At 41.1% G+C, this 25,687-nt stretch overlaps 1 protein-coding gene across 5 annotated transcripts in view; it reads right to left on the reverse strand.

The window, feature by feature from the left end:
• Positions 1 to 25,687, reverse strand: part of Gramd1c (GRAM domain containing 1C) — a 72,761-nt gene that overhangs the window by 12,031 nt on the left and 35,043 nt on the right. For 3 of the 5 annotated variants that reach the window (XM_021656789.2, XM_021656792.2, XM_021656793.2), the window contains 4 exons: positions 18,254 to 18,372; positions 14,149 to 14,281; positions 10,446 to 10,608; positions 3,732 to 3,869 (listed from right to left, as the gene is read on the reverse strand). In XM_021656789.2, coding sequence (XP_021512464.1) covers positions 3,732 to 3,869; positions 10,446 to 10,608; positions 14,149 to 14,281; positions 18,254 to 18,372 — 553 coding nt within the window. Of the gene's footprint in view, positions 1 to 3,731; positions 3,870 to 10,445; positions 10,609 to 14,148; positions 14,282 to 18,253; positions 18,373 to 21,441; positions 21,766 to 22,571; positions 22,591 to 25,687 lie in introns of those variants that run through there. The other 2 variants (XM_060370449.1, XM_021656790.2) reach the window with 2 other exon arrangements.

Consider the following 25,687-nt stretch of genomic DNA (forward strand, 5'->3'; position numbering starts at 1 on the left):
TTCATAGGTTGGTGCTGCCCCAGCCTTCTCATTGCAGCCTTACTTTAATTCATCCCCTGGCATCAAAGGGTTAGCTTGAAGACAACCATTTTTGTTCAGCTTCTTTTCTACAAGTAGGTCTAGTGGCTTAAGGCAGGATCTTAAAGCCTTTGCGTATCTGTCGAAGTTTTATAACTACATTTAAAAAGGCAACATCACCTACCACAGGGTCTACCACTCAGCATGTGCTATAAATATAACATGTTTGGGCATTCCTTAAAAAAAGATTTCCACTTAATTTCAAAATACCCGGGAAAAGACAAATAATCCACTGCTAATTGGAAACAGGATCAAAAGTTATCACTGAATTGTTAGCAAAATTCCATAGTATTAAATAAAACAACAATCAAGTTCTATTTCCCCAAGTGTGTTACATTTCGATTTTTACTGTAGTCCAACATGGCCTACTGAATTTTCATTTGCAAGAACATCCTCTGATTAACATCATATTGGAAGAGTCAGTCCTCAATACAGAAGAAAAGATCTTTATCAGATAAAATGTCAAGAATAAAGTTGTAAGAAAATAACAACAGACAAAAGGATACAGTGTCTTTCTTTTTTAATTGTGCTAATGTTAAAAAAGCAAAAACACAGTTGCAGAGTACTTTAAGAATGCTTTGTTTTAATAAGCAATTTGAATCCGCGAGACTTCATACCTGTTAGGGTGTTTGTTATATAAAACTAGAAAGAACAAGTGTTGGTGCTTCTGTGGGAAAACTGGAGTCACTACGCATCACTAGTACGACCGGAAAATGGTCATACCATTTTCTTTGAGCCTCAAAGAAAAGAAGCAAAGTTACCCTGTGATGCAATAATCCTTTTCAGGATAACACTGAGAAGATATCAAAGATATCAAAGTAGGGCCTTCAGTAGATATTCACATGTTAATGGCCTGGGTAACACTTCTTGCACAATAGCTAAAAGCCATAAGCAAGCCAAATGTCATTAATGATGACTGAATACACAGACTATTATATTATACATGCATACACGGAATATAATTATGCCTTTAAAAGACGTATATCTGCTACAGATCCTCTCGTGGAAGGATACATTTGAAGACATTTTGTTAAGTGTGAAACGTTTCAGTAACAGACAAATATTATATACACTCATTTACATGAAGTAAACTGAGCAGTGAAATTCACAAATGTAACAGATGAAGCGTAGTCCCTTGGGAACTGGGGAGGCACAATGGAGAGTTACTGTTTATAGGCTCAGAGTTTCTGTTTGGTGAAAAATCTGATGAAAAAGGTCTGGAGATGTGTGTGGTAATAGTTACACAACAACGAATGTAGGCAACGTCTCTGAATTCTTAGCTTTATAGCATGTATATTTCCTCACAGTTTTAAAATCTGCAAAGCCTGGGCAAATTAAATACAGATGTTATTATACTAGTCAGGTAGCTTCCATTTATCTAAATGAAAACATTTTAAATTGAGTTTTTAATTAGAAGTAATGGTATGCAACTGTAAATAGAAATTAAAGAGACTGCCAACTTAAAAGTTCCTTATCAAAATAAATTAGATCTTTGGGGCTGGTGAGATGGCTCAGGAGATGTCTTAGTTATTTTGTTGCTGTGGTTAAAATTACCATGACCCAAATCCCCCAGCGACATCCATCCTCTAGCAAGACTACGTCCCCTAAAAATCCCACAGCCTCGACAAATGGTGCCACCAATTGTAGAGCTAGTATGCCACAGCCGGTGGGGACCCTCAAATCATCACAGCACGGAAAGGTGCTTGACACCAACCCTGCCAATCCAAGTTTGAGTCTATGAACCCACACGGTGGAAGGAGAAAACCATCTCTTACAAGTAAGCTGTCCTCTGACCTCCACACCTGTGTGTGTGTGTGTGTGTGCGCGCGTGCACGCACGCGTATCTCTCCTGTGCTCATGCACATGCTACAAACACATATACACACAGTGAAAAAAAAAGGACAGGCAACTTTGATTACTTGGTAGCAGTTTCTAAGAATAACAGTATGGTTTACAGTCATGAACAAATTATCTTTTGGAGAAAAGCCTCTTGACTCATGCTAGGTCTACCCTGTAAGGGGCCTATTTCTGTTCAGACTTTGAATAAGCTGGAAGCCTTTTCTTCCCAAAGCTATTTATGACACCAGAGAGTTGACAGTTGACCTAATCATCCATGTTGAAGCCAGATTGGTACTAGACAACAAATGTGGTTACGTGGCAAGAAGCAAACTTTACCTCCTACAATCTGAAATAACCTGTGGTGCCTCGTAACCCCAAAAGGGCACTAACTCATCAACACTCACTGCTTAGCAAATATCCAGCTCTTCACAAGGTTCTGCAGAGACTAGCCAAGCACAAACCGATTCACAAGAGATGTAGTAAGTTAACTATGAGCCACTGAGTACAGGGCAACTTACATCCCTTAGCTATCCCATGTTTTAATGGAAAATAGAAAAATCAGTCTTAAAGCCATGAAACTCATGAAATAATCACAAGATTCCATCTCAACAGAATCCCTTTGCTACTCTATCATGAATAAGAACATTCGTTTTTGGGCCTGGTGTCAATATCATTGATATTACCTATGAATATGTACTTGCGCCTTTGTAAAGCATCAGCTAACCTAATGGGTAACAAAATCCTTGCAGTATAGAATTGATTTGCTGAGTATGTCAAATGGCTTAACTTGTACAAATGTGTACCACTACTGTGTCCTAATTTTATATGGCTGACTCCCAAAGTTAACAAAATATTTGGAACATTTGATATAAATTCATTTTTAGACTTACTATAAACTCATCTGAGCTATTTGACAAAGCAGGACTTTCATCACGGGAGTAGTAGAATCGTTCTGGGAGTGTAATCAGCTCCCTACAGAAAGCTTCCTATTTTCATTATATTATAGGTACTGTGATCAGAAGGGCACAGCTCTGTCATTTGCACAAAGGAAACACACATGAGCACTACTCAGACTAATACATAAAACCTCTTTCTGCATCCAAGAGCAGCCTCCCAGGCTTTACCCATGTGCTCCTCCACAATGGCAATGAGCCCACTGACTTCCATGTCTGTGCAAAGAATTCACACAACAGGCATACAAGCTTTGTATCTAGCTTCCTTTGCTTAACACTGTGAGGTTCACTCATAATTAGAAGCAGCAGGAGCCCACGGTTGTTTGCATTGGTATACGGTATTCTTTAGTGGAAACTTGAATAATTTGTTACTCTATTACTGATGGGTGTTTGAGATCATAAATGATGTTCCCATAACCCCAGTAGGTGTTTTTCAGAGTGCACACACATCCATTTCTGATGAGTGTGTAGAGTGGAAGAGCTGAGTCCAGGAAATCATAGCTGTAATAGATACAAGGCCATTTAGCCAGGTGGTCGCTTCAGTTTACTCTCCACCTGCAGCCAGCTGTCCTGTAATGGAACCCTTTCAAACAGGGTTCAGCAAGACTAACTAGGTAAATTAAGGAACAACTGTAGGTTTAAGGGTATAAACCTAATTTTAAGTAGCACTTACCTAATTAAACAATTATATTGTACACATGTGAATTTAACCAAACATTCAAATCCCAGTTTTAAAATCAACATTTTAAATCAAAGTTTATTTACCTTCCCCCAGAAAATCCAGACAACTGTCCCCCAGACAATTTCCCCTCTAAGGAAAATCCTCACAAATGTATTATTAGGTAAGAACAGAGGACCAACCTATTATATTTCTAGAATTAGCAAATCTCTGCATAAAGCATGAGCTAGTGAAGAGCAATTCAAACATTCTCTCGGCACTAATGTGAAAGACACGGTTGATATGAAGTCTTCCTTGAAGATCATTCTCAGGAATACTTTCTAGAAAAACAAAACACAAACCAGAGGAGAAGAAATTAAGGAAAGATAATTTCAGTATTTGGGTAGAGGGAGAGGGATGTGTTTTATTTTGGTCTTGATACAAAACAGTCTTTAAATATGAATTAACCTCCTTCAGAAATCTAAAACTACAAATTGGAAATGTATATTAAACATAAGCAGATGTACCTGACTAAATAAGATCACATTTTTTTAATTGTTAAAACTCACACACACACACACACACACACACACACACACACACACACGCACAAAGATAGTCAGCTGGAAAAATATTGAACTCCTTTTAGAAGATACCATGCAAATGAATGTTTCATATGTGATAAAAGAAATAGTTTCTACCAAGGCCCTCTCAAGTCCTACCACTGAATAATAATTCAGGAAATATGAAGTCCCCGGTATTTCCATTTGCTACATGCACTGACACACTGGCCTGAATGCTTCACCAGGTTTACTGCCAGCTGCCCCAGATAGAGGTCACTATATTCATAGTGTGTTCTCAATGCCCTAAATTAAAATGGGAATAACAACTCCTCCTGAAAGGTACTCTACAAAGCTGAATAGCGCCCAGCGGACCAGCACTTGCTTCCCCTAGGAACGTGATAATAGCTAAGGACCGCAGCAAATGAACTCATGTCTGTCACCTCTTTCGATGTTTTTTGGAAACAGGGCAGAAACCCTGTTGACACAGTCATCTATATGTCAGACACTGCTGATCACCTTCCAGACTGACACATCTCAGCCTTACACAGTCCTTTGGAAGAAGTGACATTATCATCTTCCTCTATGGAGGAGGAAAGTGTGGTGGTGTGGTGTAGAGAGAGTTGCCAAGATGTCAAGGCCAGGAGTGACTGCCCTGGAATTTGAATCCACACCAACACACAAAAACATACCCTTCATTTTACATCTCCAGAAAGAATTTAGCTGAAAAGACTATAAAAAAGGTAAAAAAAAAAAAAAAAGGAAAAATGGCAAGAATAGAAGCCTGATATTTAATGAAAACAATGGAAACAGCCCAACACAAAATTTTAATGATTTCATGAGAAAAGACAGGGACGTGCTGTTGTCTCAAGGCTTACCCTCCACCAATACACAAGAAGAAACTATGTCACAAGCTCCAAACCTCAGAAACCAAGCTCCAGGGGTTATCTGGGTAAAGCATCTGTCAATGTTAACCTTTGGGAGCCAGTGTGCTAAAACAAAAGGCAATGTTCTACAGGCCAACCAAAACGCAGAACCTGCCCACCCCCACTACGGCTTTCCCCCTCCTTATTGATTAGTGCGTAAAGAATTTACAAATGCCATGGAGATAATGAATGACCTTCTTATAAAAATGCTCTTTATAGGCAAAACATTCACTGAGATTCAAAGAGCTCCTTCCATCACTGAAATTAGGCAATTTGCTAAGGTTCTATAAGGCAGCCTCCCTGCTAGCCTTGGGAAAGAGCTTTCTCCAACACAGAAGTATTATATGTTCATGATAAAAAATAATTCAAATATTCACAATAGAAGCAAACAACTATAGGTGACTTAGCAGAATTTCTTCAGAAAATTCTTTCCACACAGGGTTCAACCCAATCTCTTTAGTCTGTTCTAATCTTGGGTGCCTTCTCATAATTTATGTTTGTCACACTCCTGAACCCAGAGAGAGTGACGGTCAGGCCATTTTACATAATGACTTTCAATTTGGGCCTGCCTGGAGTTTTTCATGAGTAAACTAGAAGAGTGGATTTGGGGATTTGGGAACTTACTCTTAAGAGTAAAATGCTCTTGGCTGTTGTGAATGGGACAGTGAAAAGCTGAGCATGCTGGGCTCCCTATAGGAAGCTAGCTTTAATTTGAGGGGGAGACATAGACACTAGTTCACACTCTCAACAGCCATGCATAAGAGTTCCTTCTGCTCCCACACCCCCACCAACACCTATTGGGTTTCTGTTTGTTTTCTTGATGATAGTCATTCTAACTGAGGTGAGATGAAATCTCAATGTAATTATTTTTGGTTGGTTGGGTCTGGGGTGGAGGAATGTTGTTCGTCTGTTTTTTTGAGACAGAGTTTCATAGAGCACATGCTGGTCTCAAACTTGCTATGTGGCTGAGGATGACCTTGAACTTCTGATCCTCTGATTTCCTGTTACTAGGATTACAGGTTTGTGTCACCATGTGCCATTTTATGCAGTGCTGGGAACCAAATCTAGGGCTTTGGACACGTGCTAGGTGAGCACTCTAACAGATGAGCTGCAGTCCCTAACCCATCAATGGAGGTTTCACCAAGAGCTAAGAATGTTGAAGATTTTCATGTGTGTTTATTGGCCATTTTTACTTGAAAGGTGGTTTTAGGTTCACTTGTCCATTTACTAACTGAATTACTTACTCTTTGGTTGGTTAATTTTCAAATATTTTTTGGATATTAATCCCTGTTGACTATAGCAAAGACCTTCCTCCTGTTTTATAGGATATCTTGTCACTCTATTGATTTTCTTTTGCTGTGCAAATATTTTAAAATTGAATGCAATATGCACCAAGCTCATCTGGTATTTTCTCTACATCTAGAGGTAGCCTTTTCTCCTAAGGAGCCCTGAAATGATAACTTTTCAAAAGTGAGCTGCTTATTCATATTAAAAATAGAAAGATTATGCTTATGTACGTTCTTCAATACAATATTTCCATGTTTTGCCTAAGCCCCATTAGGTCATAGATTTTTGAATTATGGCTGATACAAGTGCAATTTATTATATCCGTATCAGAAATTATTAATATGGTCTACATGTAAATTTACTCAAGGAAATTAGTAAACAAAATAAATTATTCCTGCTTTGGATTACTCATTTATGAAATTCTTGACATTTCAATTCTCTCCAAACAATACAAATAAGACTGCTGTGCAAAGTAAGTCGGCAGGTGGTATTTTTTAGGTGAAGAAAGGACACTGATCAACTCAGGAGCAGGGTAGTATTGTCAATATAGAAAAAAAATAGTGCTTAAAAAATATCAGTTTGTTGGGCATGGTGGTGCATGCCTGTAATCCCAGCAGTTGGGGAGGCAGAGGCAGGCAGATCTCTGTGAGTTCAAGGCCAGCTTGGCCTACAAATCAAGGCTAGGGCAGCCAAGGCTACATAGAGAAACCCTGTCTTGACACACACACACACACACACACACACACACACACTCACACACACACACAATCTCAGCTTAGGAACCAGAGAGGCGGTTGCTCTTCCAGAAGACCCAAGTGTAGATCCCATAATCCGCACTGGACATCCGAAACTCCAGCTCCAGGAGATCCAAGGACCTCCTACTTCTGTGGGCAACCAACAGTTGCAGGCACAGACACGCACAAGTATACATAATTTAAAACAAGCTTTTAAAGCATTGGTTGGAAGTTGGCCAGTAGAAATAATTCAAAATGAAGCAGATAAATACAGGAGAAATCAAGCAATGTGAAACTTAAAACATATGCTGCCAGTTGTTCTGAGAATGCATAAAACATCCTCTATAGGAAAAAACTGGCTTTGGGGTTTGGGGCAGGCACAGGCAAACACTGATTTCCTCCATGAGACAGTATCATGATCTTGTGTTTTAATTGATCCCGTCGGGATACATAATCCTAGAGTGAATCTCTCCATCAAAATAATCCCCTGCCCCTTCCCCACAAACTGTAGCATAAATGTGAGAGAAAAGTAGGGTGGGATATTTGCATTTTTCTATCTGTTCAAAAGCAGATCAGGGTGCTCCATTTCAGCAAGTGTGGTGACGTGTGCAGGATCCTAGTGCTCGGGGTCAGGCAGGAGCGTCACTGGAAGCTCAAGGCCTGCCGGAGGTCCATGACCAGCTTCAGGACACAGCAAGACCCTGTCTCTACAGACACACTGCATCCGTGTTTGGTTTGAAGGGATTTCCACCTAACCCTCACGGCAAGGCCCAAATCCCCTAGTTGGTCCACTTCGTTTGACTTTCCCCATTTTCTCCCCAGTTCATTTCCTGCCTATGGCTCCATCATTTTACAACCACAAGAAAACTGAAGAGCAGATTCATCATCACACTCACTTGAAAGACCTGATGGGCCTGGGATTTGAAACTCATTTAGGGAAAACAGTTGGAACACTCAAGTCATTATCTAATGATAATCTAATTTTAAAAAAACACAACACCACCAACACCTTAGGAACACTCGGGAAAACGTCATGTAAATGTTCGTGCCAAACCAAGCAGTTTTTAAAGAGGCACCAATAAGGGACACAGTGGCCAGGGCTCTCATACAAGAACTACACACTTATCTTTCAATTATCCCTCGGTGTGTGCCCAGCTTTTGAGTGTTAATGTTATTTTTCTGGAAACCCAATGATGAAATGACTTTTTAAGGACAATTCTTAAGAGCAGGCTTAAACAAAGAGAAAATAATTTCTTAATCTGGTGTCACTTGCCTATTTGGCCACTGGGTGCCAGAATAGATCTTCCTAGAGTCCTAAGTTGGGTCAGGCAGCACAGGTCTAATTCATACCCACTCATCCTGAAGGTGGTAGCAGGGGCCCTAGTAAGGCTGTGCTACTCACCGTTCCCATCATGCCTACTGCACTGACCTCAGTGCCAGTGTTCTTCATGTCTTCAAGATAGATTTCTTACAAAACCTACTGGGTGATCTGACACACTGGTTATGAGAACCGAGAGAGAGTAGGGAGCATGACTTGCCAGTAAGCTTCCTATAAATGCCGGGTCCCTCCTCCCCCCCCATTATTATATTCTCAACTATTCCATGCTTCCCTCTTCCTCCCGCCCTAGCTCCTGGGTATGCACTGAGGACAGAGTAAGAAGGCAGCTATCTGCAGCCAGCAAGAGTGTCCTCACCAGAAAGCAATCAGGCTGGGCCTGATCTGTGACTTCCACCCCATTGAACTGTGAGGAGTTACACTGTTCTGAGCCATGCGGCCTGCGGTATCTGTCATGGCAGCACATGCTGCCTAACCTGACGTGTAAGGATGGATGGGGCAGCCAGGGCGGGCTTGGCACATGTCTGTCCTGCCTAGTGAAGCAGGTACCCTCAGAAGCTACTGCTGCTCCATGGCTGGGTTTCCCTCTTCCTCCGTGGAGGGTGGCTGGCCTGACTGATGAGTAGATCATCCTCATTTTCAGCTCAGTCTGTAGTCCTGCTGCCTCTGGCACATGTAAGCAGGTTAGCGTCTAACTCGGCCGCTATTTGTGTTGAGGGTAATGTTTTGGTCTCTCTGACTTGCTTTTTGCTTTTTTTTTTTCTCCCTATTTTATTACAGTAGGGATATCAGGAAGGGTGCTATCTGTTGGTCCTGTGCAATAATATAAAGCATACAGTAAGAATACCAGCCAGAGTATATAGCATATTTGGTACCCAGAAGGCCTTTCTTTTGGTAAAGATTCTGATTACTCATCATTATGAGAGTTTAGCTACATCTATTGGTCTTCTAAAACCAAATAATTTATTTTATTTCATTTTTTACATTTCATTTATTTCTTGTGGAGAGGGTACGTGGGCTATCACACACATACAGGGTCAATGGATGGTTTGCAGGAGTCAGTTTCTTCCTTCCCAGTGGATCCCAGGGACTGAACTCAATTACTTTGCTTAATGGCAAGCACCTTCACCCACTGGGCCACCTCACTGTCCCCATAAATTATCTTTAAATGCCATGTAGAATATTATTAGCAGTTCTCTTTTTAAAAATTTCAACTACAGAATGTTCCTTTAAAAGTTATTTGGGGAAAAAAAAGTTATTTGGAAATAAATTTAAATTTAAAACACTCAGTAGACAATGACCCTAATAAAAACAGTTCAGAAGTGATTGTGAGGATGTGGGCATGCTTCACATGTGGCTATTTTTAAATATTTCTCAAAAGTATTCTAAAATATAACATTTTATTATTATTATTTTATTCTAAAATAAAAGCATTTGACTACCCCTTTACAGAGTGGAATAATAATCTCCTAAGTAACATCAGTAAAGTAATCTTTTAAAAAGAGTCCCTTTCTAGAAATTTGATTTGCTTTGTAAGCTACACAGTAATTTAAATATTAATCTTGGAATGTGCACCTGCCATGACTACTTGCTTTCATAAATATATATACATATGTGTGTGTGTGTGTGTGTGTGTGCTTTCCAGATGCTGGGATTAAAGGTGTGCACCCCTGTACCTGTTACTGGGAGTGCACACCTGTGCCACCATGGCCACCAAATGCTGGTTTTGCCGTGTGGGTGCTGGGGCTCAAACTCAGGTCCTTGCACTTGCATTGAGCTACTTTACTAACTCCTGGTCCCTGAAAGCTTGGGATTCTAAGTCGATCTAATGGAGACTTTCAAATTGCAGACTTTGAGAGGAATAAAGATGGGTCAGACCAACTGAGGAGCTGTTCTCCCATCCTCTACGCACATTCGTGCCTTTTCTGGTTCTCTATAGTGCGAGGCTGCCACAGTCAAGTTCTCACTCTGCACACACACACACACACAGACACACACACACACACACACACCTAACACAAGGGTAAACATTAGAAGACATGCTTGGAATTTTGTTTAGATTGAAATTCTTTACCTTCGTCTGCAGAATCTGAAGTGCTGCCTTTGTCCAGAGAAAGGCACTCATTTTTATTCAAGTCCAGTGATTTGGAGGGTGTTCTACTTAACCTCTTTTCTGAATCTACTGAAGGGCTTTTTTTCACATGTTTCTCACTCTGGGACTCCTCTTTTCCTAATCCCTAAAAGACAAACAATTCAGTTTAAAAGTTAAAAAAAAAAATGATTTGAAGCATAGGTCATACAGTAAGAACCTTAATATTGAATATGAAGAGGAAAGGATTGAAATGCTGCTTTTTGAAAAATATTTATAGCATTCTGTTAGAACTGAATGTCATCCTTAAAATGTTAATAGGTAATGAAGGTCTTCCTGAAGTGTTCTCACACAGTAATGAACAATTAATTTATAAAGAATATCATATAAAAGGGATTCAGAGGAAGTTAACATGTGAGTGGCTGGAGCGGAAAGTAAACGGGACAGAAAACAAAAAAATAAGGAAGAATCAGGTCTTTTGGAGGGAAGCCAAACCCGGTTTTGTTTCCTTATCCATCACCCACCATGTACCCATCTTTCAAAACCAATAATAAAGTAGAAATGAAAAGGCCATGAAGAGATAGAAGTCCACCAGGAGAGCAGGTTGGAGAGGATTAGCTTCATTACAAACACAACTGGTTCTACCATTAAGAGATGAAGAGATAAGGAATTAAAATATGCCAAAATGATGTGTATACTTTCTGGACATATTTAAGAAAGACATGTTATTTCTATAGTAACAGATAAATATAATAGTAAACAGATACAGTAAATGATGGACATTAAATATAAATGCTATTACGCTATAATTCAAACAGAACTAAGTATAATTAGTCAGATAAATAAAGAATTTATATTAGCTATACAGAAAAATTCCTTTTTGTGTTGTCTGTGTATACACAGATGAAAGAGCAGGTAAAACATATATCCAGCCCTTTTCTTTTCTGCACTAGAAGATCCTTCTCCAGCGATAAACAGGGACTCGGCTCCAGGGAGGACACAGGGAGCTGAGTGGTACCTAGGACCAGGACACAATTCACAGTTTGACTCTCCTACCTGGAGAACTGATTCTTCAGGCAGAGAATGCAGCTAAAAAACAAGAGCTGATCTATTTACAAGTTCCATGGTAGAAAGCAATATGCTTGCTTAGCAGATCCAGGGCCTCCCTAACAGTCAAGCAGAGCCCACACTGTTTTTATTTTCTTGTTAACTAAATTATATTTCCTGTTATAGGGATATAGATAAATACCTAGACAAAAAGTAACAGTGGGGCTGGAGAGATGGCTCAGTGATTAAGAGCACTGAGTGCTCTTCCAGAGGACTGAGAGTCAACTCCCAGCACCCACTTGGTGACTCACAACTGTCTGTAACTCCAGTTCCAGGGACCCTGATACCTTCACACAGACATACATGCAGGCAAAACAATGCACATAAAATAAAAATTAAAAATTACTAAAAAAGAAAGAGAGCAAGGAAAGTAACAAATTGTTGGTGTTTACTGTTTTATCTCTAGATAATCTCCCCATATTTTACAAGGAATATTAATTTTATAACAAGCGTATTTTCATTTGGAGAACAGTTGTTTCTGATTTTTGTTATTTTCAATTTGATGAAAGTAAAAAAAAAAAATCAAACAAAGTGAAAAACAGACAAATATTTGCTGATCCCTAAGACCTGAAAATTTCACCATAAACTCCTTGTGAAAAAGACCCAACTTCCAAAGCAAGAAAAACATCTTAAACTAAGCATCAACAATATGACTGATCTGCTGCACTCTTTTAAATCCCATTCACTACTAAGAATAGGCAACTCCAATAACTCCAATAGTTAGGAGGACATACGTGGAGATTAAGCTTCCATCTATCTGCTACATGTGTGCAGGGGGCCTAGGTCCAACCCATGCATACTCTGGTTGGTAGGTCAGTCACTGTGAGTCCAGGTTAGTTTACTCTTGTAGGTCTTCTGGTGGAGTCCTTGACCCTTCCTGCTCCCTCAATCCTTCCCCTAACTCTTCCAGAACACTCCCTGATCTCCACCTAATGTTTGACTGTGGGCTCTGCATCTGTTGCCATCAGCTGCCAGGTGAAGCTGCTCAGAGAACTGTTAGGCTAGACTTAGAGGTGAGGCCAGAACTAGAGGTGAGGACCAACAGGCTAGGTATTCCAAGAAGAGCCACAGAAGACAGGGGAAGTAGGAAGGACTAGGTGACAGCCTAGAGTCCTGAGAACCAAGTCCTCAAGGGTGGACTTTGGTAAAGAGACAATGATTCGGCAAGAAGTCCCCCACCTTGTTACCTCCCCTAACTGAGTGTTCCACATACAAAGACTGACTTCCAGAATGACATTCCTTGTGCAGTGGTAGGGCCTGAAGTGTCTCTAGATGCATAAGTTTTATAACAGTCGGCTGACATAGACGCTTGATGAGAGGTGCTGGCCTAAAACAGTGTAGAACTCAGAGGCCTTTCACATAAATAAATCTATGTCAGTGTTTTCCCAACATTTACGCAGAGGAGATCCTAGGAGCTTCCTAGCTGGGGTGGGGGCTGGGGAGAGGGAGTCAGTTCTATAAAAAGAACCATCGCTAACTACATGCAGGCCCACTTTCAGTAACAACAGCCTATGGTTTTAGGATACTTAACTAACGCCAGGAATTGTTCCCAGTACCTCCATGGCCACCAATTCATTCCATTCTTATTTTAGAAGTCCTGTGAGCTTTTACTCTCACTTTATAGTTGAGAGAACAAAGACAAAGCATTAGCAGCTAACTTATTTGATATGGTGCCCTTAGCAAGAGGCAGAAGCAGGGTCTGACACCCAAAACCTGCTCTAAAATCCAATCGGTCAAGTTGGAGGCCCCAACCAGGAAAAGCTGTGTTGAAGCACTCAGCTCTGAGAAGGTGGTCTCTAAACACCACACTCTTCACTAAGAAAATGGTTCATAAAAAAATAAAAAAAAATAAATTAAAAAAAAGACATCTATGGCAGAAAATACACAGTGTGCATGGGACACACTGCTATTTCAGAAAAAAAAAGCACTAGAGATCAGAAAACAGGAGCCCCTCTGAAGGGAATGCCCTCACAGAGGAGACACACCAAGTATCAAATAACAACAGGAATAAAGAGCCAGGTGTGGTTGGGAATGCCTGTAGCCCTAGTACTAAGGAGAGTGAGGAAGGAAAAGGCTCACAGATTCTGGGTCTGACTGAGAAACATAGCAAGATCCTGTTTAAAATCAATCATGACTCCAAGTGATTGAAACTAAATAAACTTTAAAACCAATACACTTACTAACTAAAGAGCCCAGTTGTTGGCTGGACTGTCATCTCTAATAAGGAGTGTTCCCTGTGACCCAGCCTGTGTGCAAAGGCTCATCACTCCCCCTTCAAAACAGACCACACACACATTCCTCACCTTTGGGGAAATTTCACTGACTACAAATTCCCATATCTTGTTATATTTTAAACAGTACTTAGTGTTTTAACTATGTCGTTCAGGGACCTACTGGTGGCTCCATTCCTTAGAAGACCACCACATGCTTTTCCCGAATAATCTCTGCTACTTAGAGATTTAAGCCCTCTTCCCAAGCTTTTGAATACTGGGAATACATTGCATTTTTTTGACTCGATCTGATGTTGCAATTGACACGTATCCATATCAGGTGTAAGTTTTAAGAAACAGCATATACTGACTCTTTTCGGGGAGTTCCCATCCGGTGGCTCTGTGTCTGAGACTCGGCTGGTTGGCTCCTGTGGAAAGCTGGTGGCCTTGGAGAACTTTTCATCTCTCTCCCCGGCGTCATCCACACTGCTTCTTCCGGGGCTTCTGTGGAAACACGGCATTGCATTACGGAAGCCTAAGGTCATCTCCACATAGACAGTCCTCCATGCTCCTCTCTGAGGTCTTTGCTGCTCTAAATCATCTCAACAAAGAGTAGATTAAGCTGCAGCAAGCTCCAGTTATAACACGCTGTCCTGTTAATGGCAGCTGACTTTGTTCTTGAAAAGAAAATATACGTTTATATGTGAATCCATACATTTCAGAAATTACTAAAAATATAATGAAGTTCAAGTCACCCCAGCAGTGTGGATCAGATGTAAGTCAACTTGTAAAACCACAGAACTTCAAAGGGTTAGGAAGATGTATGAGTTGGGTGCCTCTCCGCACCACCAGGCTGTTGTCCTGCTTCTGACTTAGTAACCAGGAGGTAACCTGGCCCTCCTGAAGTGGGAGCTCCTCTTGTCTGAACACAATGGCCATCAGTCAGGCTGAGGCAGGACACAAAGACAGGGTGAACAAGAGAATGTGGGAAAGAGGAGAAGTGGGCCCCTCACTGTGAGATCTAGTTTGTATTTCCCTCTAGCTGAGAGTCAAGAATCAACACTGTTTATTCACTTTGTATCCCACCTCTAGCACCCACCTTCATTTCCTCCCAATCCCATCCTCCCTCCCTCATTTCCTCCCATGCCCGTTCCCAAGTCCACTGATAGGGGAGGTTCCCTTCCCTCTGACCCTAGCCTATCAGGTCTCATCAGAACTGGCTGCATTGTCTTCCTCTGTGGCCTGACAAGGCTGCTCCCACTTCAGGGAGAGGTGATTAAAGGGCTAGCCACTGAGTTCATGTGAGAGACAGTCCCTGTTCCCATTACTAGGGAACCCATTTGGACACTGAGCTGCCATGGGCTACATCTGTGTAGGGGTTCTAGGTTATCTCCACATATGGTCCTTGGTTGGAGTAACAGTCTCACAAAAGACCCCAGATTTTTGGTTCTGTTGCTGTCCTTGTGGAGCTCCTGTCCCCTCCAGGTTTTTCTATCTCCCCATTCTTTCATAAGATTCCCTGCACTCTCCCCAAAGTTTAGCTATAAGTCTCAGCATCTGCTTGGATACTCTGCTGGGCAGAGTCTTTCAGAGGCCCTCTGTGGTAGCCTCCTGTCCTGTTTCCTGTTTTCTCCCTCTTCCAATGTCCATCCTATTTGCCCTTCTGAATGAGGATTGATCATCTTACCCAGGGTTCTCCTTGCTTAGCTTCTTTAGGTGTAGAGATTTTAGTATGTTTATCCAATATTATATGTCTAACATCCACTTATAAGTGAGTATATACCATGTGTGTCTTTCTCCTTCTGGGATATCTCACTCAGGATAATAAAAATAAAATAAAATAACTAATTTAAAAAAAAAAGAATCTTCAACACAAATGACAAAAATCAAAACTGCCAGCAAAGAACCAGGTGTGGTGGTGCACACACTTTAATTCCATCACTTGGGAGGCAGAGGCAGGCGGATCGATGTGAGTTCAGGGCCAGCCTGTTCTACAAAGAATTCCAGGACAACCGGGGCTACATAAACCCTGTCTCAATAAAACAAAACAAAACATCTGCCTGCTAAGATAGTACTAGTTTTTCTAAAGACATCGCAATGATGTTCAAACAACCTACCTTAGGTCCTAATGCTTACTTAGGATGAGAAGCTTTATGGCCTAAGGCTTAAGCTGCACATTCCTCTCGGCCCTGAGTCTAAGCAACACACTACATAAGGTCACAGTTTAGTTTCTGTTACAAAAGAAAATTCTTTAATAAATAAGTAAGCTTGCTCATATAATCATATTTAATTTCTAAAACATTACATTAAAACTTTAACTTTTATCTTTAAGCCTTGTGATGCTTTATACCCTTTAAACAGTATAACTTTTAAAACAACAGGACTATGTATACAGACATCCACCGTAAAGAAAACTAAGCATGGCTGTCTTGAGAAGCCCCACATCCATGTCTTAGATGTGCCCTTTTTTCTTAAAGGCCGGTCTGTCTCCACATCTCTTTTTGCCCCCTACCCAACTCCACTCCCATTCCTCACCCCCACCAAATCCTGTGCTTAAATCTAAGCTTGTATGTACTATAGCTCCTATCTCTCTTATCTACTTAATAAACTTGTTTTACCCTCACCAGTCCAGATATTCTTTTCTGGGCTGAGGATCTAGCTTTACCCGAGTTCAGGTCCCTAGGAGTGGTGTGGGCCCCATTGCCACTGACAAGCTACTTAACCCCAAGAATAAGTTGTGAAAATACAGCTTCCGAATGGCTGTAAAGTCAAGCCCACCAGCTTAGGGATGGCATCACCACAGTGGGCTGGACCTCCCCACCCCCATCACTAATTAGGAAAATGCCTTACAGCTGGATCTATGGAGGCACTTTCTCAACCGAGGGTCCCTCCTCTCAGCTTGTGTCAAGCTGACCTAAAACTAAGCAGCAGAAACCCTCTTTAACTTTGCACAGATAATGGCTGTAGGCCTGCTACCAGCTCGCCCCTGTGTAGGCAGAAACGTGGGGCTCCATGGGGATCAGAAGAGAGAGAGAGAAAAGGATCCTTGAAATAGCTCACTGCTTAAGTGAAGGAGATCTCAAGAGTTTAAGGAGAATGAAGGTAAGAAAGGAGAGAGGAAAGGAACAGAAAGAATGTGAATAGAGAAAAGAAATATGGAGAGCTGAGGAAATAAAGGTTTGACGTGGACTTGCTGTTTTCAGATGAAGCATGTGCAAGGGAGAACTGGGCGTGAGGATCCTGCTACATATTTTTTCAAGTTTAGTCTCCAGGAGCAGAGAATAGAGCTTCCCTGGTGACCTCAAATGTGTATGAGATACTTGGGTCAAAATACTTTCCTGCTTCAGAGACTCCAGAGTTCACAATGCGGCAGAGACGTTGAAGGCCACCAAATCTAACTGCCTCGTGTTCGCAGATGAGTAAACAGAGGACTGGAAATGTTCGAAGGTATCTCGGCTACACACCACAATCCAGATCTTACTGACTACAACCCAAGGCTCTCTGCATTAGGAAACTGGTTTTCTAAACAGTTTTGGTACCTAAGAAATACTGGTAAACTTTATGGTGACAGCAATAAACGGAAAAATTTGAACTTTACAGAAAAGTAATAAAATATGCATGCACAACCATGTGAAAACGAGTATAAAATATTGATGTAAACTGAGACAATGTGGGTTGGAGCAGTAGAATAGAAGAGTGTCCAGAGGAGGAAAATATTTGTGTATGTATTAGGACTTTCAACATATTTACGTTATAAGATTTGGAAGGCTACAGAGAAGGCTGGGCCCCTGACAGAGAGGCTCACAACAAAAACATCAAGATTTGGTCTTTGGTTCTTGGCTTCTCTTACTTAGTATAATGTTTGCTACAGAATTTTAATGCATCACCCTCATTTTTATTGCCATGGCCTCAATTAATATTGGATAAGGGGCATTTTTACTTGTAAAGTTAATAAAATGTTCACACTTCTTAATGAATATCTGTCAAAATCATCTTTCTCTACTTATTTCTTTATCACACTGTAGCACGGCGTGACCCTTGCATTGCCACTGCTTGCGTTTCCACAGCACTGTCAGCTCCTTTTACTAATGTCGTCAGTGGTTACTGAGTGCTAGGCACGTGTCACTATGCTACTGAGTCCTCAAGGAAAAGTCATAAAACCACCCTAATCCCTTGAACTGCTCCTGTAGGCTTGGAGATCTCACCAGTTCCTGCGCCAGGTCCTTAATAAACAGGCTGTCTATAACCAAGCAAATCCCAACAACCATAGCTTCATCATTAATATTTCTTCATGTCCCACATTTGCTTACCAATTTAACAAGTGATTCTCTCCCAACTTGCATCCTATCCTACCAACAAAAAGGCAAACTGCACTAAATGATGGATTAGTAGAGATCCTGAATGAGAAGAACCTAAAGTAATGCCATTTTTAATGGTTCATGATGCACCTTGACATTGTAAGTTGCCTCACTGTACCTTGGCTGCACATTTTCTTCAATGGATAACGACAAGTTTTCCATTTCTTCAGCATTTAAGCCCAGCTCCGTGCCATAGTTCTGCTGAAGCAATTGCCAGAACTCCTGTCTGGTCAGACTCTAAGATAACGGAAATATTGCGTGAGGATTAGAAAATACAACAGATAACATAACAGTAATTCAAGGTCAAAGGCTAAAGTCAAAGGAGCCATGGCTGAGCATTCAAGGTGTGGCACTATTTTTCTCCCTACTTTCTGTTTTCTATAAAAATTAATGAGGGCTGGGCATATAACTCAGTGGGTATGACCCACAAGGCTCCGGGCTCAATCACCAGTGCTAAAAAAGAAAAGTATATTACGCCCATCTGATAAAAGACAATACAAGAGAGTTACATGGGTAAGCGCACTGGTTGCTCTTCCAGTGGACCTGGGTTTGATTCCCAGCATCCGCCTACCCATAAGGTGGCTCACAACCATCTATAACTCCAGTTCCAGGGGATCTTCTGGCCGTCTCAGGCATACATGAGGTTCACAGACATACATGCAGGTAAAAAATTAAAAATAAATAGGCAAGTAAAGAGTTGATACAAGGAATAGGTAAGCAGATAACTAATTTTCCCCTGAAATGGGATTTCATCAGCTTGTCTAGGCTGATCTTGGGCTCAAGCTAGTCTCCAAAGTATTGGGGACTAAATAGCACATGCCACTTAGAAAATGCTGGGATTGCAAAGTGTGCATAAAGTAGTTATTGTACATGTGAAGTAAAGGTGCTTAAAGTGTTTTTAATGTGTGTGTGTGTGTGTGTGTGTGTGTGTGTGTGTGTGTGTGTAAGTTACTTATTATTTTTGGCAATTGCTGAACAGAAATCCACACAACCTAGGATCACGATTCAGAGTTCTAAACATCAACTCAAAATAAAAACTTTAATTCACATATTATATCTAAATAGTTTAAACATTTTTAGAACTTTGTACCTCAGTCATCTCTAAATTATATTTTCCTAAAATATAAAATACAAGAAAGCTATCTTCAGAATACTACTATACTATTAATAAAGTCCAGCTTGCTTTCTTTATAGGTAGCATGTGGGTGATGAAATCACCAAATACAGCAGAGGAATGGCTACACAATTAAGAGTTCTTACTGCTCCACAGAGGACCAGAGTGCACATCCTAGCTCCCACATTATAGATTGCAAACACCTTTAATTCACTCCAAAGGATCTGACACTCCCTTCTGGACTCCATGAGTATCCCATACATCACACACACACACACACACACACACACACACACACACACACACACACTTAAACTAAAAAAAATTTTTTTAAATATTTTTGTTTGTTTGTTTGAGACAGGGCTTCTCTGTGTAGTCCTCGCTATCCTGGAACTCACTCTGTAGACTAGGCTGGCCTTGAACTTATAGAGATCCACTTGCCTCTGTCTCCCAAGTGCTGGGACTAAAAGCATGCACCAGCATCACCCAGCCAAGACTTAAAAACAAACAAACAAACAAACAAACAAACAAAAAAAAAAACCTTATCACCAAATATAGCCAGCTGTAACATATAGTAACCAACAAACTGATTTCTAGAAGCACTACAGTTAATAATATGATTAAGCAAGACAAGAGAGAGACCGCATGGTACTTGAAGCACTGTCAACTAGATCTTTCATCCATTCCACAGCTGTTTATTGGGAATGAAATGTGTGGCACACACTAGATGCTACGGGCATAAGAGCAATCGCAGCAGTAAGTACTTCTAATATATTTGAAGTCATAAAAGATACTCTTAAATAAGAAGCGTATGATCATATGCTAATGGGCTGGTATATTCAACGGGATGGGGAAGTGAAAAGAAAGGAAATATTACTGAGGACCAGGGTGGCCAGATAAGGCTCCACAGTGGAGAAGGGCTTCTGAGGAAGCTGAAGGAAAGATGGATGTGGGGAAGAGGAATGAGAAAAAACGGGGAGAAGGCAACCAACGCATAAATAGAGAGGGAATACACAAGTGGAAATAATGTTTGTTATGAAGCCAGCAAATCATCTGTTAGCCCAATCGGAGAAATTAAAGTTGGGAAGTAGAATGTACAAATATTTACTGGGGTCAAATGTATAAATACCTTGAATTCAGCCCTGACATTCCTTACAATTTCTTTTCCCTCTTGCTGGCCAGCACCTGTGCATCCCTGTTTTACTAGATGACTCTCATTACAGTTCATGGAACCAGAGCTCTTAAAGGCAAACTTCTGTGCTTTCAATAGATATTTCCCAGGTTGCCAAGCCCAGAAGACTAGAAGACCTCCAGAACAGTTCATGACAATTCAGGTGTCATTAGCCACATCTCAAAACATCAAAAATATCCAAATGCCTACAGAAGGAACAAGCTAAGAAAAAAGCAGACCTAGAAAACAAATTTTGTAATGTTTGCTATTTACTAGAACTGTTTTTTTTTTTTTTAGTGGGTGAAGTCTTATCAAGTGGACCATCCAGAGAAGAAAAATGTAAAGGCCCATTGGTGACAATTAAGGAACTACTGTCCTTGGTCCTAAAGGGACTTGCCTTCTACTCCAGAGATTCTTTTGTAGCCTCTGCTTTCATAACAGTAATTCATACTGCAAACAGACTAAGTCTTCCAAAGACATCATCTTTGAAATAGTCACAAAAGGATAGTTAGCTTTACCAAAGAAGAAAAAAAAAATTCAGCACACCTATGTTAGGTTGTTAACCTTTCACAAAACTTTTTTTTTTTTAAATAAAAGACCTTTCCGAAGATGAAACAAAAGCAAGCAAATGAAGCAATGGTGAGCACTTAGCTTCCTAACAGTGAAAGAACAAAAAATTATGAGTAAAACACTAAGAACAGAATGCTATTTAAGTTAATTAGCAAGATAATTTCAATATACGTTTTGATCCATTAGTTAAATGTAAATACATCATTGGTTAATGGAAAACAAAACAAAACTCATTTCATTCACAGTGTTTAGATTTGCTGATTTGTTCTAAATGACTTTTTCTGCAAGGTTGCCTGTCACAAAAGCACGACTATTTACAACCATACTATTCAAACATGCCCAGCCTGATAGTCGCAACTTTTTCAGTGTTTAGCAGTTGAACCTTAAAACAAAAGCAAAAACAAACAGCAACAAAAACGATCTAAATATTATGAGAAAGCTGACCGCCTACCTGCAAAGGAGCGAAGCAGCGCTCAGTTCAGCCTGCAGATACTTGAGCAAAATAAAGATGAACCAAGCAGTAATCAGATAGGAGCCAAAAGTCAGCAGATCAATTTCTGGCCCAGAAAGCTTTGTATTCTATGCATTCTATGAAGTCTTTATCCACAGTAGAGCTTCAAATTTTTGATAACAGCTAAGCAAAGCCACTACTTCAATTTCCGCTTCTGTTGTGAGACACTTTGCCATGGAAAAGCAGAGTTGGAGTTCAGTTTGAAGCTTCAGTTGTCCCTTCCTGGTTCTGAGCACCAGCCCTCTTTCCAAGGGGCAGGTCAGTCTGGAGAGCTGAAGTCACACCTCACTCTACAGGTTCCTAAGTCACGCCCACTGGAAGAGGCTAGGTAAACAGCGTTTTAAAGGGACAGTTCCTAATTTCTTCTGTTTAACACACAGCTTAGTGACAAGAGGCAAATGAAAAGATCTTACCTGTGCTCAACTGATGTAAAATGCCTACTGCAGTATTATTTTGATCCCACTTGGAAAATAATTGTGTTCAAACTTAACTTCCCCATGACACTTTTCAACTCAACCCAATTCAACGACAAATATTAATGACCTCATTAATAGCTATTCAAATACCACTTCAGCACTGACCAGTATTCACATCAGACTCCTACCTTTACAACTATCCCAGATCCTAGTCTCCTGAGTAAGATAAATGGAATGTCAGGGAGTAGCAGGAAGAGCCAGCTATTCGGGTAAAGCATTCAGCATGTCTTTTGTCACTGGAAGGTTTAAGGTGACGTCTTGATTACTCAATAATTCTTTCCCTTGAAAATATTTCTAGCTTTAGTTCATTCAGAACAATTTTCGGGCAGAGTCCCAGACTATAACAAATAGGACAGAATGTCTCAACTACCAATTCTAATTCATCTCAAGAAGAGATGTTTTAAATGAGAAATCAAAATTTGACCTAATGTCTAACAATTCTGTTCACTAATTTAGTTAAGTGTACAGACAGGTCAAATGTTGTTTGATGAACTACAAAGACAAGCTTTTGAGAATACTAAAGTCTGATGGCTTGACCAGAATGCCACTGAAGAAGGCCACTTCCTCCTCTCTACCCAGGATGGTAGCACATACCTTTAAACCCAGCATTCACGAAGCAAAGGCAGGTGGATCTCCTAATCTTTATAGTGACTTAGTGAGTTCTAGGACAGCGAGAGCTAGGTAATAGAAAGACCTTATCTTTAAAAACTAAACAAACAAACAAATCCACTCCCTCCTGGGAAGGAGGCACATTGGAGGCTGGCTTCCACTGTGAAACACTGGTGTGTTATACTAGGCTCTTATTGGTTAAAGTTGTAAGTACACCTACGTTGTCTGCTGCCCAAATAACCGTGGGAAGGTTTATCTGTAATTGGTATTCACATACCTCTTTCACTAACTACAAAAATCACTTGAGAAAAACAAACCTACTGGTAGAACTAACTGATGGCTAGCTAGCTTAATTTAGCATGCTTAAAGGAGAAAATAGAATCCACACCCCCCCCCCAAAAAAAAAAAGAGTTGGACCCTTAAGAAATCTCAGGAAGCAATGGGTAGGAAGAGGAGTGGGCAACAGGAAAGGTTTAGGGAAAGAATATGGTTAAGAGGAAAAATCCAGTTTCCTGATAGAGGAAGTAGACAAAGGTCTCTTGTTGAAAGGTCAAGATGAGCACGTGGAAAGCAATGCATGGCAAATGCCAGCACCCAGACAAGTGAGGAGGCCACCTGGCACTTAGGTCACTACGATCAGGTGTGTGTGCTGTGAGGCTGCAGAAACAGCCGGTCAAGGAGAGCTCTGCGTGCCAGCCTGAGTCACATGGTCTTTACACTGTGGAAAGAAATGTAAGGATGTGAGGCAGAGATGAAACCGTGCTTTCACGCAGGAAAGGGATGGTGTTAGAATTGTGCTCCCAAAGGACGCTTTTAAAACTCCACCCAACAACCTAAAACAGGTTAGTGTTAGAAAGAGCCATCTAGGGGAATGATGAGGACCTTGATGACAGTGGACATGATTGGCGAAGAAGACGTAAGATATGAGGATTTGTCTAAAGTTCTGGCTTGAATGGTTGGGCTGAAGACAGGTGAAGCAGTTCTGCCAATCAAAAAGGCAATGATAATGAGGAGAAGGGGGAGGAGGAGGATGTGGACGATAATGATTATGAGGGAACAATACAGGAATGAATATTTTTTACCCTGTAGGCTATCATGTAGCAAATATAATCAAGACTGTAATTTTGGTCTTTTTTTTTTTTTAAGTCAGGTTTGAATGGTGCGTTTATTAGAATTAGACCACCACCAGGAAAGTAACTGATGCGCCAAGTAACTGCAGAGCAGCCTCAGCACTGCCACGGTCCTGGGCTCGGGTGCGGGCAGGCTGAGCTCGGTCAGACATGCTCTCACACTGCAGATGCTCGTTCAGCTGGAAATGCACTCAGGTATCTTACGGACTCATTTCCTAGCGCTTAGAAACCGTCCAGCCTGCCGCTCAGGTGGAGTCACCAGAAAGCCGACGATAAGCATGGCTGAGCAAAGGGAGCTGGCTTGAACAACTTGCTGATAGCTCATCTCTGCCTCACCTCCTTACATTTCTGTACTGATCAAAGTCCGCCTGTGCACCCTTCTTTTCGAGCCTGTGTTCTTGGTCCTTGTCTAAAAAGGATCCACCGGGCTGACACATTCTTTCTTTAGGTACACACAGTAATGCAATCAGTCAGTTATTTTAAACTCTCTTCTTTCCCAACATGCCTGACAAATAAGACTCTCTTCTATCACCATTCTAGCTAGTGAGCCTCCAAACTCAATCTGGAGTGACCCATCAGATCTCAGGAGGGATATGCCTCCCTACATCTAAACAGCTTCCCTCGCTGCCTTACACCGACCTTAGAGCACACACTACCTTTGGTTGTTGGGAATAAGGCTGGAAATCCTGCTGCCTAAGCTTAAACTTTTACCTGAGTGTCGGTTTCTGCTCTTTGAGGGAGTGCACCTAAAACTTCACTCTCAGAATGCACTTTTTAATTTTTTTTTCACCTTTTTTGGTGTATGATCTGTGTGTTTAGGTTTGTGTGTGTGTGTGAGAGAGACAGAGACAGAGACAGATAGATGGGGAGAGAGAGACAGAGAGAGGGTGTATGTGTGCCCCTGCATGCGTACAGAGGCCAGAAGAAAATCTCAGGTATGAGAGCTTGCCTTCCGCTCTGAGGCTGCGTCCCTTGCTGTTTGCCATGTACGTCAGGCCATGTGGCCTGCGAGCTTTCAGAGATTCCCCTGTCTCCACCTCCCATCTTGTGATAGGCCCGGTGGGGTCGCAGATATGTGCCAGTGGGTAATAAACACACAGTTCTGTGCCTTCAGTGAGCTCTGAGAACCCAAACTCAGGTCTTCAAGCTTGCAATAGCAAAGCACGTTACCCACGGAAACCTCTTCCCCACTCAGCACTCAGCATTTTAGGGAGATCTGGCTTTCTGGAGCCCACACGTACTGAGAAAGACAGTACAAACAAAGCTTGGTTATGCGTGACTCCTACCTATACAAATAGTAATCTTGAACCCAGCAACATAATAACACAAGAATATAAAAATCCAGCTGAGCTCTAACAACAGAACGGTTCGCTTTTTAAACCTGGTTATTACTGGCAGCCACACGTGTGTGCTTCTACATATGTATGTACCTGTTCTAGTAACTCAGTTATTTAGAAAATAGTTTCTTTATACTTCATTATTTTTTAAACAATTTTCCTGTAGAATTAGAAAGCCAAAAATGGCACTCTGGGAGGCAGCAGCAGTCAGAGCTCTGTGAGTTCGAGGCCAGCCTGGTCTACAAAGCAAGTCTAGGACAGTCAAGGCTACACAGAGAAACTCTGTCCTGAAAAACCAAAAAGAAAAAAAGGAAAGCCAAAAATGAATTAAACCCTCCTTACTGCCTGTAGACGGGATGTGAAGTTCTCAGCTCCAGGGCCTTGCCTGCCTCTGCGTTGCCATGCTCTCCGCCATCATGATAACGGACCGAGTCTCTGGCACTGTCAGTATAGTCTCCGCTCCTCATCTAGAAAACTTCTCTTTGAGATAGGTAGAGACCACTTCAGAAAACCACAGTGGATCAGAATGCAGAGCTGTGGAGCTCAGTTCCAATGGTTACATCTATAAAAGACTCCACTCTTAAGGCTCAGGGAACATTGCAGAAGGGGCAGAAAGATGGAAAAAGCCAGAGGA

The sequence above is a fragment of the Meriones unguiculatus genome, chromosome 17 (assembly GCF_030254825.1).
Source record: "Meriones unguiculatus strain TT.TT164.6M chromosome 17, Bangor_MerUng_6.1, whole genome shotgun sequence".
NCBI lineage: Eukaryota > Metazoa > Chordata > Mammalia > Rodentia > Muridae > Meriones > Meriones unguiculatus.